This window comes from Glossina fuscipes, unplaced genomic scaffold (assembly GCF_014805625.2).
Source record: "Glossina fuscipes isolate IAEA_lab_2018 unplaced genomic scaffold, Yale_Gfus_2 0, whole genome shotgun sequence".
Lineage (NCBI taxonomy): Eukaryota > Metazoa > Arthropoda > Insecta > Diptera > Glossinidae > Glossina > Glossina fuscipes.
In genome coordinates, this window is record NW_023998414.1 from 14,369,742 (window position 1) to 14,385,874 (window position 16,133).

Here is a 16,133-nt window from a genome sequence, read left to right on the forward strand (position 1 = left end):
CAGGTATATATTCTTACGGAAATCCCAAATCCGGTTCATATCAGCTAATTAATTTTCCCACATAAAATAGATGGCCTAAAGAGGAAAAAACCAAGTTCACATTCGCAAGCGGGTCATGTAGGTGGTGCTGGCGGCCAATGAAAACGATTAGCGAAAAACCGGGTTAACGGATTAAAAATGAAGGCATGAATTTAGATAAAGTAATATGCTTGTAAATATATATATATAAATAGAATATTTGTGGATGATTGAGCAGTTAAAAAAAAAAGAAGAAGAATATTTGTAGTTGAGCTGTCGAAAGTATTGCCAAAAATAAATTGTATTATAATCCTATGCTTAAGGAATATAATAATATGTTAATAAAAGAACTTTAAAGTGTAGTTCTCTTGAAAAGAATATTCACGATCTAGTGATAAGAAAGAATCCTATCTTAGAAATGCGAATTTCATAACAATTATGTTATTTTAACAAATTCATTGTTGTATAGTTGAGTTAACATAATAAATACCGTAACTTTAGAGTTTCGTATCGTTCGTTAGTTGAAAAGCATGTCTGGCGTGTAAATGAAAGGACATGTGTGCGTTTTAACTAAAGTGGAGAGGAAAAAAGAAAAGAAAAGAAAAGAGAAAATAAAAAGAAATATTAAAAGAGAGTAAATTAAACGATTTCTCCCAAACGATGGTAACAAGTGGAAACATAAATATGATCATTGCGAGTAATAGATATTGTTCTTGTGTTGTTATTGTTGTTTCTATTGTTGTTGTTGATTTTGTTTCTGTAGATAGGTAATTTTTTGAGAAATACAGAAAATTCTACAGTTTTAAAGATACATTTACTAATAACGCTCGATAAATGCGTATTAGTGTGCATTGCTATTATATGAGCAGTAGTAGTAGTAATAGTAGTAGTAGTAGTGGTGGTGCTGGTAGCAGTAAGAATGGCTGGTTGGTTTTATGAATGTAGACCTAACTTATTCTCTTTTAGTCATTTCTGGAACTTTGCTAGAGCAACACACTCTTCATATTTGAAGAGGTTTTATATATATATATATATATATATAAATATATATATATACGTATATATATATATATATATGTGTATATATGTATATGTATAGCAAAACAAAAAAGAAAAATAAACGAATTAATTGAAAATTTTATTATCGTCTAATTAATAAAGTGTCCTTAAGTATATATATATATATATATATATATATATATATATATATATTTATTATATACAAAAGGCTTAAAACCGTAAATACGAAATTGTATTTAACGAAGCAAAACGAAAAAATGAAATGAGTTTACGCATAAGTTAATAATGGTAGGAATTTTTGGGGGATTTCATCATTTTTGAAAGAAAATAAAGAACGAGATCTTTTTTGTTGACTTTTTTTTTTTTTTTTTTGTTAATTTTCTTATTAAGAGTGTTTTAGGCATGTTGGTGTTCGCGCGTATAAGTGCAAGCAAACAAAAACCTGTTTATATTTTATATGCGGTATTCTTCAAGACCAGATAACAAACAATAACGTGCACAAACATGGATATGTCTCTCGCTTTATGAATATTTAAATGTATAGTTATATATATATATATATATATATATATATATATACACAATAAAAAAATGTACAAAGCTTTATATAGTTTATAATTGTAACAACAACAACAACAAGAACAAGAATAGTAAGAATAATTATAATAATAATAATAATAATAGTACTAGAAAGAAAATAAAACAGTTAAGTGAACCACAATTGTTATCAATGGGCGCGTCTAAATAACTGACAATCAGTTTCTTTGTGAATCCGAAATTATTTGTGCATATGTATGAATGCATATGCCAATCGTCAATTTGATCAAATATTTGCATTTAATTGATTTTCTATTGTGCGCCTATTTTTTATTTTTATTTTTTTCTTCTATAGAAAACTTAAAACAACAACAATATAAAAAAAAATTACTGTTGTGCATATTTATTAATCGCGAGTGTGCCATAGCCATTATCATCATCATCATCGTCAGCGTTTAATCATCATTGACTTCAGATTCTCTTTAAGAGCTGATAGTTTATGATTCCATCGGCAACCCTACTAAGGTTAGAGATGTATCTTCGGAACAACAACAACAACAAAAAAAAAAACTAATCAATTATTTATCTGAGGCTTAACACTTAAACCTCAATAAATGGAATGATGAAATTAAATGAAAAAGCGAAAAAAAAAAAACCGAACCGTTGGCAATCAAGTGAGAGAGTGTAAAAAATCTATAAAAGATATTAAATATTTTGAAAAAAGTTGCCGGTCGATTACTAAATCGAAGTCAATTAAAGCCGGTAAACACATTGTTCTCGTATCTTTCATATGAAATATCCATTACTCCATCTAATTATCTTTTTGTATAACAAAAGCAATAAGAATACCAATAGCATTATTATTATTATTTTTTATTGTTGTTATTGTTCTTGTTGTTGTTATCATTATCCGCATGGCATTGTAAACATTATCATTGTACGATCATTATTCTTAAACATATCTTTCAACATATGAACTGATCGATGCTTGCTGGCTGGTTCGTATGAATGTGAGAAAAATAAACAAATAATTCATATATATATATATATATATATATATATATGTATATGTTTTTGTGTGTATGTAAGCATGCACAATAAATAATTACAATTTCTAAACAAAAACACGCAATGACTACAACAAGAAAAGTGTACGCAAAATAAATTACAAAAGAAAACAACAACAACGAAAAAAAAAGAAGAAGCAAAACAAATATAAACAAATATCTCAACGTTAAATGCGAAACAATATTTATATAAAAGCGAAAATAAAAAAATAAAAAAAATAAAAAATATATATATATATATATAGGTATATATAGGTATAAATATATTTACAACAATAACAACGATATAAACAATAATAATAAATTAAATATTTCATTACAATCAGCCAACCAGAAGAAAACGGAAAAATAAAAAAAAAAAAGGAAGAAAATTTCCACGTTTATATATAACCATCATCACCTGTGAAGAAGAAGAAGAACTATTTCCCTCAATATATAAAAATGTTGTTAAGTCGCAATAAATTTACCGTTCAAAAGTCATTTTCATTGCATAGAAACGGGACCGCAACGTTAAATGTATTATTGTCATTATTTGTTAATTTACGGCAAAATTTCTTATTATTATCGATCGTATTAAGCATATTGCTTGGCTTCATCACCGAGAATTCACAGACCGGACTATTGGTTGCTGCCGGTCAATCTGGCATTTATATCGATAATGGTATCGATCAGACAGTCATGCAACATATGCTGAACGAGGATGAAAAACTTCAAGCATCTTTAGATATATTGGAATTTTTAGGTTTATCGGAGCGTCCGCGTAAGAAGCATGGTCATCTATCGTTGCGGTAAATTAAATTATTATTTATATTTAAAAATATTATTGAAATTTTCAATTAGTTTAACTATTGTCCGAATATATGATATACATTTTAAAATTTTTAATAATTGAAAATGATTTGGTTTTTTTTTTTTTGGTGGATCTCTATCACTATATGGCTTGAAATATGCTTAGTTTTCAGTTTGTTTTTTCTTTGTCGATTAGTTTGAAAACAATTGATTAAAATGGAACGATACTTCAAGTCCAGAATATTTGATTTACATATAGAGCCCGAAGATATAATATACATTTTCAATTTTCATCATCTTAGCAATGAATTTACACACAATTATAAATAAGAAAATTGTTTTTTCACTTTTATCAATAAATTAAAACTTAAAAACTTGTTTGTGCAACTGTCTGCCAGTACCATGCAAGAACCATTGGCTTAACATCATTTGAATACTGATGATAATAATAGTAAATAAATAAGAAAACAGTTAAGAAAATTATATTCGATCGTGACCGAATCTTTTACATCCATCATCGTGGTTCTAAAAAAGGGTAAAAAGAAAAAGAACTAGATTTTCATTCTCTAATATATAGAGTGGGAGTGGTTAAAAATGTTTTCTATTTTCGTAATAAAAAAGGGAAGTACTTTATGAGTAACTTTGCGAAAAACACGAAGAGCGTACGTGTTCACAGTTTTTTTTTTGCATAGGCATGTGGACGTTGCCGACGTGCACTTTGCCCGGTTTGGGTCCTATTAACGGGATAATGTTTACCACAGATGCTACATAGTTAAGCAGATAAACAGACGGACATGTTTGAGTGCATTCCAAATTTGAAACTGGCTAAGAACTTATATACTTTGTGGGATTTTGGGGAATTGTTTCTGCATCACCCCTAGAATTCGCACTCAAATTCTTGTACATTTATCCGCAATATAATGTGTAAGAAGTAAAAATGGCAATTTTCTATTCCTTTTGAAAAACCAAGGTGTTCTCGGGTTACGTGATGCTGTGGACGCGTCTTTCCATCGATTCGGCTCATTTTCAATACCAACGTGCATGCAACAACTTCTAATGTTTCTGCCGAATTTGAAGTCGATAGCTTGAGTTTCGCGACCAGGAGAATGCTTACACCAGACATTACACAGATGGACAGACACACACAGACAAAAGGATGGACGGACGGACGGACATGCTTAAATCGATTTATAATTTGATGCTACTCAAGAATATATATGTATATATATATATATACGTGGTGCGGTCTCTAAAGCTTTCTTCTGGGCATTGCAAACGTTCTGAATGAAAAACAAACAAGAGCATTGTAATTGGGTAAGGCCGACTATCAGGTACTCCACACCATCTCGCTTAATACAGTCATTCACTTGTTTCGCTAATAATAAACCAAAATTTATACATTATTTTCATGCAAAGCCATATTTTTCATGAAAGTTTGCATATTGAAGGAATTCCTATATGTGGTGGTATCTAAAAAACAGATCTACTGGACCCAAAGATTGAAAATTGCCCCAGCCGAACTAAATTTTGAGCAAATAGTATTACAGAGCGCGTTCTATGGCGATTTTTCGAAATACAGCGCTATATGGGAAGTGATCGAAAAAGTGAACCAATCCTAGCAATTTTTAATAGGATTCGTCTTTTGGTCAAAGCATGCCAATGTATCAAACTTGATCAAAATATCTCAAACGTTTTGATCTATAGCTTGAACATCAAATTTACATGGACAGTCTTCAGTCTAACAGGTTTAGATTAATTCGAGATTATGCTACTGAATTGACAGGTATATTAAAAGGTGAGTCTACCTTAAGCCCTTGTGCGTGTTACATACGTTCCTGTATCATGAATGGTGGATTTTTAAGACCCTAACATATATAAGGCTTATCATGATAAGCAAGTCCATTGATGGGGAGAAAGTCTAATTTCTTGTTTTGTTTGATGGAAAACCTTCATATGATGGTTTTGGAATGTGTGTGCGTATTATTAGTTAACCGAGTGAATAACTGTACTAGGCTAGGTCTAGGTCTAGGGTATCTATTGTCGGTAAATGATTTGCTTTAATTCACCGTTAACCGTAACAGACAGAGATAACAACATAAAACTTTTTATTAAACTTTAACTTTTTACTAAGGAAATCTTTTTATTAAAGAAATACACATTTTTATATACACTGTGAGGATCTTGACAAGTGTTTATCTTAGATAACAGGTTTGCTGACACAAGATACCTGAAATCGTATAGAAATTAATCTAAATCGTATTAATAAATGAATTCAGACAATTCCACATTCACCACAACATGTACAAGCGAATCTATTCAGTGCAATCAGTTTATTAGGACTCTTGTCTCAATCTATGTCTAGTTTGTTTAAAATTTCAAAACATTTATAAGATAGAATAATTCGTTTTGAAATCAAATCGTTTAACTGAGAAGCGCTATCAAGGCCACTACATCCTTACATACTACCTACTATTTATATGCGATCTTGTTATTTCGCGAGTAACGATCCCAAGGCTGAAGATCATTTGAACTTGGAGTGAGAGTTTTTTGTAAAGAAGTACAAACTTTCGGATATATGCAGTGGTAGGTAAGGATCTGAGAAAAAGACCCAAAGCCTATTCATTTATTTTGTACTGGAAATCAATCTATCAGAGTCAGTTAGTTATATACTCTCTTCCGTCATATTTTTGTGAACCTTAGCCAACGTTCATTCAAATGAATATTTGTTGCTTCTTTTTTTTTTTTCAATAACATATTGTATTTGAAATTATTTCAAAGATCTTAACAGTTTACCGGTCAGGCACAGATCCTCCTAGGAAAAGAAAATGGCAGCCTTTTAAGCCGCCCCGTCGCATTAAGTGTAACTGATCCAAATTTGACGTTGGAAAAATATCAACTAATCAATATTGTTGTATCGGGGGAATCATAAAGGAGGTTTTATACCCTATAGCACTTCTGGACCAACGTTATATTAAATTTGTGCGGACATATGTGACGTTCACGAGAATTTCAAATATATCCAAGTTGTATTATAGCGATCATTTCAGAAAATGCTTTTAAAATTTGTCAGTCTTTCTGCCCTTTTGTCCGTCTATCCGTCTTGTTTTCTTATGCTCAACTTACAAATCTCAATTTTTGAGATATTTTGATGAAATTTTGTACACCGACGTGTTTTGATCCAAGGACGAATTCTATTGAATACGATTCGGTTTTGTTCACTTTTTCGACCACTCTCCACATAAGCTCTTATTTTGAAAAGTCATTATATGGCGATAAGATATAGTGGCCTGTAGGGTTTGCAATTATTAATAATATTCGATTCTCTATCAAAAAGCGGAATCTATGTGATTCGCGAGAGAAGGTTGCTTTCAAGATACGAGATTCGAATGAGAAAAATGAAATTTATTTGCGTTATGTTCATTGAAAAACTCTGGTAACGTTTTTAAGGTTGTTCTAGCCAACCATTTTTATGGCAATAAATTTTTTTTTTTTTTTTTTTTTTTTTGTTAGTCTGCAATCTGAGCGCTATAAACATTCCTTTTTTTTCTTCATTTTCTCTCCAGGAAAGTGCGTCTTTTGCTGCATTCGTCAAAAGCAGAATCGCACCTTTCGCATTTTACATGTTACAGGTTAAATGATGAGGAAACGACAGGAAAATATATAATTCTATAGACGAATTCATGACAATCTCTAAAAACTTTGCCCCTTCTCGATAAAAGGATTGAAACTTTCGCGACGTTCGTCTCAGCCTCATATCTCGGTTAAAGTTGAGCATGATGAATGTATTTTTTTTTTTTCTCTTTTGGAAACGCTTTTAAATGAACATGACACAACGCATGTTGCAAGTAATCTGTAAAGTCCCTTAGAAAAACTAGATATGCTTAAGAAGCAGGAAACAAAAAATAAACTATTCAAATATTTATATTATTAAATTTTCTCAAAAATATATTACATACATTTTATGTTATTAGATTATCTACGTTAATAAGAAAAGATGATATTTTTTTTTTCTTCTTTCAGTCTCAACATTACTCTCTACGCTCTATTTATATATTATGTGGAAAGAACTCTTTTTATCTATGGGAATTGCTTTTACTATATGATGAATTTTTTGTTTCAATTACTTAACACACACACACACATATATATATATATATATATATATATACAGATGATGTTAAAATCAAAAAAGATCCGAAAATGATAACATTTCGCATTTATATATAAAATGACTTTTTTTTCAGTTCCAACTAATTGATCATATTATACTTTCAAGAAGATATTTTGAAGTGATCAAGTCAATCAGTATAAGCTTAAATATCCGCAAGTGATCAGAATGTACGAGCTTTCATTGTCAGTCAGTCACAGTCAATCAGCTTAAATTTTGGCAAATGATTGGAACGTAGATCATTATACGCTTTCGCTGTGCGCTATTCATTTTACGTAAACTATTCTTCCATATAATCTATCGAATGTTCATTTATGTACATAAATGATAATTTCGTTGTATATACAAGTATATACAAATGCATATAATATATGATTCAATAATATCATAGGATCGAGACCCTTAATAAAATGCATTAATAATGCTAGTTAATATGCAGTAGAGATCTCTGGTTCCTTATACCAAAGTTCGGATGTCTTTTATAATACCTTTGTAACCAATTTTTCTGCGTCCGATTGTTTTGTCCCTTCGCCTAGCTAGCGATTTGACTCTAGAGTGTAGTGATGAATCCATATCTCATTCTTTATCACATATCGGATGAAAAAAATCCTTTTCATATCTCCAAAGCAACTTTAAACAATTGTTGTTTGTGCGAAGCGGCGAACAAACGCGGAGATATTTAAATTAAAATTTTACTAATCAATATAACGCGAAGCGGCCGTTAAACGACTATCAGTTTATACCGGGGATTAGAAAATGGATATTGATCAGCCGTTAGCAGCAGGTCTTGATTAGCGAATGAAGTCAATGACTGGAGAAAAAGGAACAAAATGCGGGCTTTCCATTCTCCGGTCTAGATTTTTTTTTTTTTTTTTTTTTTTGTTTATTTCTTAAAACAACCAATCATTCAGGGAAAATTCGCTAAATGGGTCAGAAAGAAATAGGGATAGAGAAAGAGATAGAGTGTAACGGAGTGTAACCACTACTAGGCGGCGGTACTTCTGCGTATATTAAAACGTTTTCTATTTTCACGCGTTAGGAGTGCGACAACAGTTTACATATTAGGTTGGCAAAAAAGAAATGTGTTTCTCTTTATTTCTCATTTTCCCTCTTTCATTCGCGGTCTCCCTCTCTCTTTGCCTCTCTCTTTTTCTTTTGCGTTTATGCAGCAAACAGTAGTATAAACTCAACTCGAAAGTGAAAACAAATTTCTTTCTTGCACATCGATGCAATATCTATGTATTTTGAAATTTCGAAGATTTTCATTTTAAATGGAATAGAAAATAATCTGATGAAATTTATTATAAATATTTCAGTAAATCGGCACCACAGTATCTGCTGGATGTATATCATCGGCTTAAGGAGGAGGAAAATGATGATTTAATAGCATCAGTGCGATCGAAACGTGATCTGCAGGAAGAAGAGAACTTTATCACAGATCTCGATAAGAAAGCCATCGAACAAAATGATATAATTATGACGTTTTTAAATAAAAGTAAGTTGTTTTCTTAATATTATATTAATTTAAAGAATTTCGTATTTACCTTTATACTGCTTTAACGAAAAGAATATTCATAGGTCTTTTTCGTTTGAATTTCGTAGCCAAAATTATATATTTGACTTTGGTTATATTAAAGAAGACAACAGCAGTGTAGCAGTAGCTCCTCTTATGCGTTGAAAGTTTGTTAGACAGCCTTTGTGAAAGCATACTTTAGTGATTGTTTGAAATTAGATTAAAATTGTAAGCGACTTTACGGGGACGATAGGTTTATATAATCTACATATCGGCCAATCTACATATTCAGCGAAGGAAGACCGCCTCCTCTAGGTTTTATAAAAACTTTTTTTATAGGCGATAGTCTAGAGAATTCGGCGAGACATATATTAATATATATAATTGAAGAGTGGCGTACGTCACTGGTGCACAGGTCATGCTTAGACTATGCCGCGATAGCTTAATCGTTTCGTTACTATTCCTTTGCTACTCTTAAAAACTTGAGTCTTGTTCGCATTACGTAATCTTGAATGGGATCCAAACGTAATATTTGCTTCGAATGAAATCAAGCTATTCTTAATTCATCTACCGTCTGTAGCGAAAAAGAGGTTGAAGCTAAATATTTTGATCCTATTATTATTATTATTATTATAAATTTAGCCAGAGAATAAATTCTAAGACTAAATAAAGTCTTAAAAAGCACTAGCATCTAAGGCTTTCGGTTTTTATTAAAAACTCGACCGCACTTAAGACCATTGAGTTGCTAGTCGAGACTCTTGCCTATTCGGCCATTCAGGCGGATATTTTGATCCTAAAAAAGCTTATAGAAGGAAAAATCGTATTCTCTTGCTTACTGCAGGAGTTTGACTTTAACGTTCCTGTAGGGAGCTCAGAATCGCGTTAATTATAATCTCTATTTGCCTTCGTCGCTCATATGCGATAAAGTTATAAATAGAGAAGTTCTCGGGAAATAATCTGATAGAGTGATCGCCTGGCAAACAATCCATAACGTATAGTCTCGTTTTATTCAGTTTTATGCTTTTACTAAGCGCAAGCTAATCTATTGTAAACTTAGTCAAGTCTATTTAAGTTTATTTATGAGTGAATCTACGTTTAAGATGCCACGACGGCTCACTGATCATTTTTCTTGTTACAGTTACGGTAGCGTTTATATGTTCGTCTATTAATTCAATTTCTTTCTCTATTCCGAAAAGAAGTTCGAACATCTTGTCCTTGTCATTATATCTTCTGATAAATCCGAATCGGCATAACAAGTTCAATATGTCTGTCTATCGTTTTGGCTATGCCTTTCGGTTCCTTACGGCCTTAAAATTTCGAAGAGATAGAAAGTTAAAGCATAAGACATCGATGATTAACGATTGACTGCAAATTAATTTTAAAAGTAGGCCTGATGTGTTCAGAAGCACACCTGCAATTGCTAAACATCTTAGGTTAATTAGAAAAATGCCATTTTCAAAATAAAATTTTTAAAGACTTAGTTTGTGAAAAGTATCTATCGATGTAAAATTGCACCCACATAGATATCGGTGTTGCCTAAACGATCGATCGAGCCACAGCGATATCCATAGTTTTTTTTTTTTTTCTTTTCAATTGAACTGCACTCATTGCCCCGTCCAGGGAGAGTACAATGTTTATGTGCATTGCCCTGAGGCTTTCATTCTTCACGTCTTCTTCATCACTTACTCCGTGATACCGCGAGTGTCCGGTATTCCCGAAGCAATCTTCCTGCTTCCGTCTGGCAACAAAAACGGCTCATTGTGGAAGTTTCATGATGGCTGTGATTAAATCCAAAAAGCGGGAAAAGCTTTTGCTTGGCGTGGAGTTGCATACTAACCTCAAAGGAAGGCAGACGTTTTAGATAGTGTCTAGCTCTCACCAAAACGGAGGATATGTCTCTTTATGTATGTGTGTTTGGCACTCTGTGATCTAATTACCCTCGCGGCAAAGAGTATGCCATTATGCGGGTAATGTTAACGTCGAGGCGCTGAACTTCTCGCTTCTATATATTCTGCGTTCCATCGGGAATCCATCGGGGTTAAGTCTTCACTATTTAGAACAGGTAGAGACATCTGTATGCATTGTTCACTTAAGGTATTTGTAACTATTTCGAAATATCTCTTATGTTGTAAGCAAATGAAACGGATGCCGAAGGGCTTTAATCTACGACCCTTTGTGTTACGTTCTGCATTCTTCGACCGTGTGTCAGAATGTTTCTCCCTTTTGTAATAAAAAATAATTCGTATGAAATATTTGATTGCGACTTCCAGATACTGATGATCGATCCCTTTTGTTTTTCTATCATGAAAGGTATTTTCGTGTTAATGCAGAGCCGCATTTTTTTTTTTTTTTTTTTCCTTTTTGTTAAGTCTCTAAATTGATGTTTTTATACCTGACCACAATATCACAAAACTAAGTTTTAGAAAAATTTGTATATGTATAGATGTGTGTAAACGCGAATACCTTTATTTTGACATTAGGGTAGAATTGAAAACAATCCGGTTTTTAGCATATTCTCTGGTACCCTTATAAGTGGTTTAGCCTTAGCACACACACACACACGCTAAACATATACACACACTCTTTATACGGCATGCATGCATTCATGTTTCGCTTCGCTTACATATACAAAGACTTACCTGAAATAACTGCCTAGAAAGCGCCATGCGCAACGTCACGATCTTTGTTTTCTGCTTAAAACTGAAATAAATTATTTTTTATTTGATTGTCTGTTTTTTTTGTTTTTTTTTTGTTTTCTTGTTTTTTATCTTAGACCACCATGTCGATGAGGTGCGTCATGAACATGGTCGGCGATTGTGGTTTGATGTTGCTGACGTACCTAATGATAATTATTTAACGATGGCTGAATTGCGTATGTATCAGAATCCTATGCATGGTAAATGGTTGACGACAGACAAAAAATTCACCCTAACGGTGTACACAATTGTTAAACACAATGGTCACGGACGTCGCTTGCAGCCGCTCTCTCAATTGAATACCACAGCCGATTATCAAGGCTGGTTAGAATTCAATGTCACCGAAGCTTTGGATACATGGCTTCTACGTCCCAAAGAGAATAGTGGTTTTTATATAGGAGCCCATGAGATTAATAAGCCGGAAAGAGAAATTAAACTTGACGATATCGGTCTAATTCATTCCAAAAGCGAAGATGAATATCAACCGTTTATGATTGGCTTCTTCAAAGGTCCCGATGTAATTATACTTTATATACGCCTACGTATATGTGTATATATATATATGTTAAATAAATTTTATTAAAATAATTTTTTTTTGTTTTTGTTTTTTTTTTTTTTATATAGTTAATCAAAAGTACTCAGCGTCATAGTCGCCGAAAGCGTAATGTGCATTCACGTCGCCGTAAAAAATCTGACATGGTTAATCCATTGTTCGACGGGCCTAGCGATAGCATACGCAGTTGCCAAATGCAAACTCTTTATATTAATTTTAGAGATTTAGGTTGGCATGTAAGTGTTGTTGTTGTTGTTGTTAACATATAATTCTTTTCTCTCTTATTCATTTCTTAATCAATCCTCCACGTATAAAAATTTTTCCAGGATTGGATTATAGCACCCGATGGCTATGGCGCCTTCTATTGCAGCGGTGAATGCAATTTCCCATTAAATGCCCACATGAATGCGACAAATCATGCGATTGTGCAAACATTGGTTCATTTACTTGAACCGAAAAAAGTACCCAAGCCATGTTGTGCTCCAACGCGTTTAGGTGCACTACCCGTTCTCTATCATCTAAATGAGGAAAATGTTAATTTAAAAAAATATAAAAATATGATCGTCAAAAGTTGTGGTTGCCATTAAGTGAAAAGTATTTTTAACTAACCAACACAGTATCTACATACATACATACATACATACATATTATATATATATATATATATATATGCATTACATTATTTAGAGAATTTACATGCATTTGCATGTAATTGAAGCTTATACGAATATTCTCTTATGCTATATTAGTGTATGTGTGATGTAATTTAATTCGATTTGAAAATTACACTAACTGTAGTCTTCGTTTGGTACGATTTTCTGTGAATAAAGATGAATAGTAATAATAATAATAATAATAACATGTAAGAAGAAAGTATTGTCTCTTTATCGCATATTTCAAATAACTCTAGCATTATCCAGCATTTTGTGGATATATTGGTGTCGTGTTTTCGTTTGTTTATTTTAAGGTTATGTCACGATATAAGTTTTATCGTTTACAAATCAATTGAAGGAATTGAAGATCTCTGAGATAGATATACGCTTTCGCAGAGCAAATGGCTTACGTTGCCACGAAATTGGCCGAAAAGAATCGAATTTCATTGAGAGAGATAGAGAGAGAGAGAGAGAGAGAGAGATAGAGAGAGAGAGAGAGATGCCATTAATGAAAATCCGTATGCACAAAAAATGATAGTTGGCGATATGTTGCTAACACAGATATTTACATCTTATTGGTTGATTAAGAGCTCTTTGCGGCCGCTGATGCATACATTTGGACGCTGGAAGCTGAATGTGTTACTTGGAGAGATATATGTGTTTCTTTTTTCAAATTTACTATAAAGGATTGATTTATCTAATTACAAAAAAAAAAAATAAATAAATAAAAAATAACTTATCATCTATTGTTATGTACGCTATCAATGTTTAATATTGCATTTTGTGAGAAACATTGTACTGTACATTGTAATGTGTCCAATTGTCTACATTATACGGTTTTCATATAAGTAATGTGACGAAAATCTAACATTTCATGATTTGAGTTTTCATGAAAGCTAGTCCATGGCGTCTAAGAAACCAAATTCCAAAGAAAGGGAACACCCAAATACACATGTATAAAGTTTTACCAGCCTTGAAAAAGGAAATATTTCTGAAGGCGAACAGGATATAGAGAACAATAATGATGATGATGATGATGATGATGATGATGAGGAATTAGAGATTGAAGATCCTCCCTTAGCTATACTTTTTTGCTTCGAGGCAACGAAGTAGTGAACATGTATGGAAAAAGGCACAATTTGAAATAGAATGAAGAACGCATACGTTTCATACGAAACATGCACTCGACTACATGCACTTGCTCATCACATTGATGTCCGTGTACAACTATCCAAACGTTAGATCCAATTGGGATAAATATAGCTTCGATTATCTACAACAGACGATAAGGATAAATAGATTGGAGAAAGAAAGATCCGTAACTCATTTCAATGACTCGTCTCAATAAGGCCTGTTGTGGAATAATTGAATAAATGGTTTACGAGTGTGGCACTATTCGATCAGAGAGCAAATGTATTTGATTAAGGTGGTACGAAACTATACTTACCCAATAAATCCTAATAGGATATCAAATTGTTCATTTTGTGTTCACTATTCTCATACACTTACTTATAACAGCATTTTGGGTAGATATAGGATCAGAATGGAAAAGTCGCAAGTCATATATTCGATTATGTTATCGCATGATTGATATGGTAGTGATCAATACATGCGTATTATACAAAGAAAAAAACAGCATTAGGTGATTATCGATGAGAGCTTGCAGAGATTTAGAAAAGTATGATAGGAATGAAAGAGGAAGCGCCAGTAATCAAGAAAGGAAAAACACCGACGTCCCACGAAACCGGTCCCGATAAAAGGTAAATGGATCGACGACATAGGCTATAATGGGAAAAGGTGGCAGCTCTAAAAATAGATAGAAACAATCAGATTGCAAAAGATTCGCACGGACTGAGTGAATCAAATGCAAAATTGCTTTGTGTCACTATAAAAAGTCGCAATTGTTTTGCTATATAACATTCATAAATAATATGAAAATGCCTATACTAAGAAGTAAAATGAATACATAACCGTTTATTTACGTCTACAATAATTTCACTAATAAAATCATATTGTTGCCAAAAGTCTACATACTACTTTTTTTTTTTTTTCTTAAATGCTCAATATTATTACCTGGACATTTAAAATCATTTTTTACGTAATCCGTGGGCATTAGCTTGTTCGGCTAGCTATTGTTTCGCTCTCTCAACGACTTTTTTAAAGGTGTAAAACTAAAAGTTGCTAACAAATTTCACTTGCATTTTTAATTTTTTATTAAAAAATCCTAGATGCTCTCAATTGCAGTGTGTTTTATCTCAACTCTTTCCGCCTTAAGCGTTTCCACAATACGCGGACAAACGGTCCGACTTGCGTAGCTAAATCAGTTCGGGAACAACTCGTACGATGATGAAAATCACGCGTCAATATTTCTACGAGAGTGAACGATACTTCGTTTTCAATGAATATAAATGAATTCTAATTAATTCCGAATAAAGACAAAGAACAAGACAGAGATGTATCCATAAATCCATACATCGTATATGATATCGTATTATATATGTTGTGAGTAATACATTAGTTATGATTGAATGCGAGATCAATAAACAATATGTGTTGTCTGGTATTGTCGCGATGAAAGATGACACCTTTCCGATTAATTAATTAATCCTGAAGATTGTATCTCAGTCATATGAATTAGTCGCATTATTCGCTGACATTGAGCAATGAAATCAAGTAGTAGTATAGGCACGAGTTGAGAGCAATCGACCGCACACGATTCCCTGGTCAATTCAAACCCAGAAAAAGTGATGTCAATTTGAGCTACGTCATCGTTTGTCTAACTTAATCGACGTTGAACCGCTCAGCCATTGCATTGCTCGTTATTGATCTCTTCAAGAATGGTTTGGTCACGTTTCGCTTCAGCAGCAATTCGCAAATAGAAATTCATTCCATCAAATTTGGCCGTTCTAATGTTCGTTCGAGTAGTACCCAGTACTAATCTTATTAGTCTTAGAATTTCATAAACTTTATCGACATTCAGTTGATTAGAACGCGGAGCGTCTCTAATATCGAAATTTTCATAACAGAAACAATCAAATCTTTTTTTGATAAATATCATGAATTTTTTTTACACGCCTGCGAAACAATATCGCATTGGTCAAATTTGTCTTATAATATAT

The 16,133-nt window shown here is 32.5% G+C and overlaps 1 protein-coding gene and 1 long non-coding RNA gene across 3 annotated transcripts; both read left to right on the forward strand.

The window, feature by feature from the left end:
• Window positions 1-1,187: 1,187 nt before the first annotated feature.
• LOC119644778 lies at window positions 1,188-2,760 on the forward strand. Of its 2 annotated transcripts, none has more exons than XR_005248574.1 (3): window positions 1,188-1,326; window positions 1,931-2,337; window positions 2,665-2,743. It is a non-coding gene; the product is annotated as an uncharacterized LOC119644778 (long non-coding RNA). The 2 variants fall into 2 exon arrangements; XR_005248573.1 differs by having other exon boundaries at window positions 1,189-1,326; window positions 2,721-2,760.
• Window positions 2,761-2,968: 208 nt separating this feature from the next.
• Window positions 2,969-13,136, forward strand: LOC119644776 (protein 60A). The gene is made up of 5 exons (XM_038044506.1): window positions 2,969-3,430; window positions 8,916-9,094; window positions 11,886-12,325; window positions 12,433-12,597; window positions 12,688-13,136. Exons 1-5 carry the CDS (start codon window positions 3,084-3,086, stop codon window positions 12,946-12,948), a joined length of 1,392 nt encoding a protein of 463 aa, XP_037900434.1. The 5' UTR covers window positions 2,969-3,083; the 3' UTR covers window positions 12,949-13,136.
• The last annotated feature ends 2,997 nt before the right edge of the window (window positions 13,137-16,133 follow it).

Excerpts from the sequence above, each read along its gene's own strand:
- LOC119644776 (XM_038044506.1), top strand. The coding sequence starts at position 3,084 with ATGTTGTTAAGTCGCAATAAATTTACCGTTCAAAAGTCATTTTCATTG. Across the intron at positions 9,095-11,885 it reads TATGACGTTTTTAAATAAAA|ACCACCATGTCGATGAGGTG; the intron begins GTAAGTTGTTTT and ends TTTTTATCTTAG. Across the intron at positions 12,598-12,687 it reads TTAGAGATTTAGGTTGGCAT|GATTGGATTATAGCACCCGA; the intron begins GTAAGTGTTGTT and ends AAATTTTTCCAG.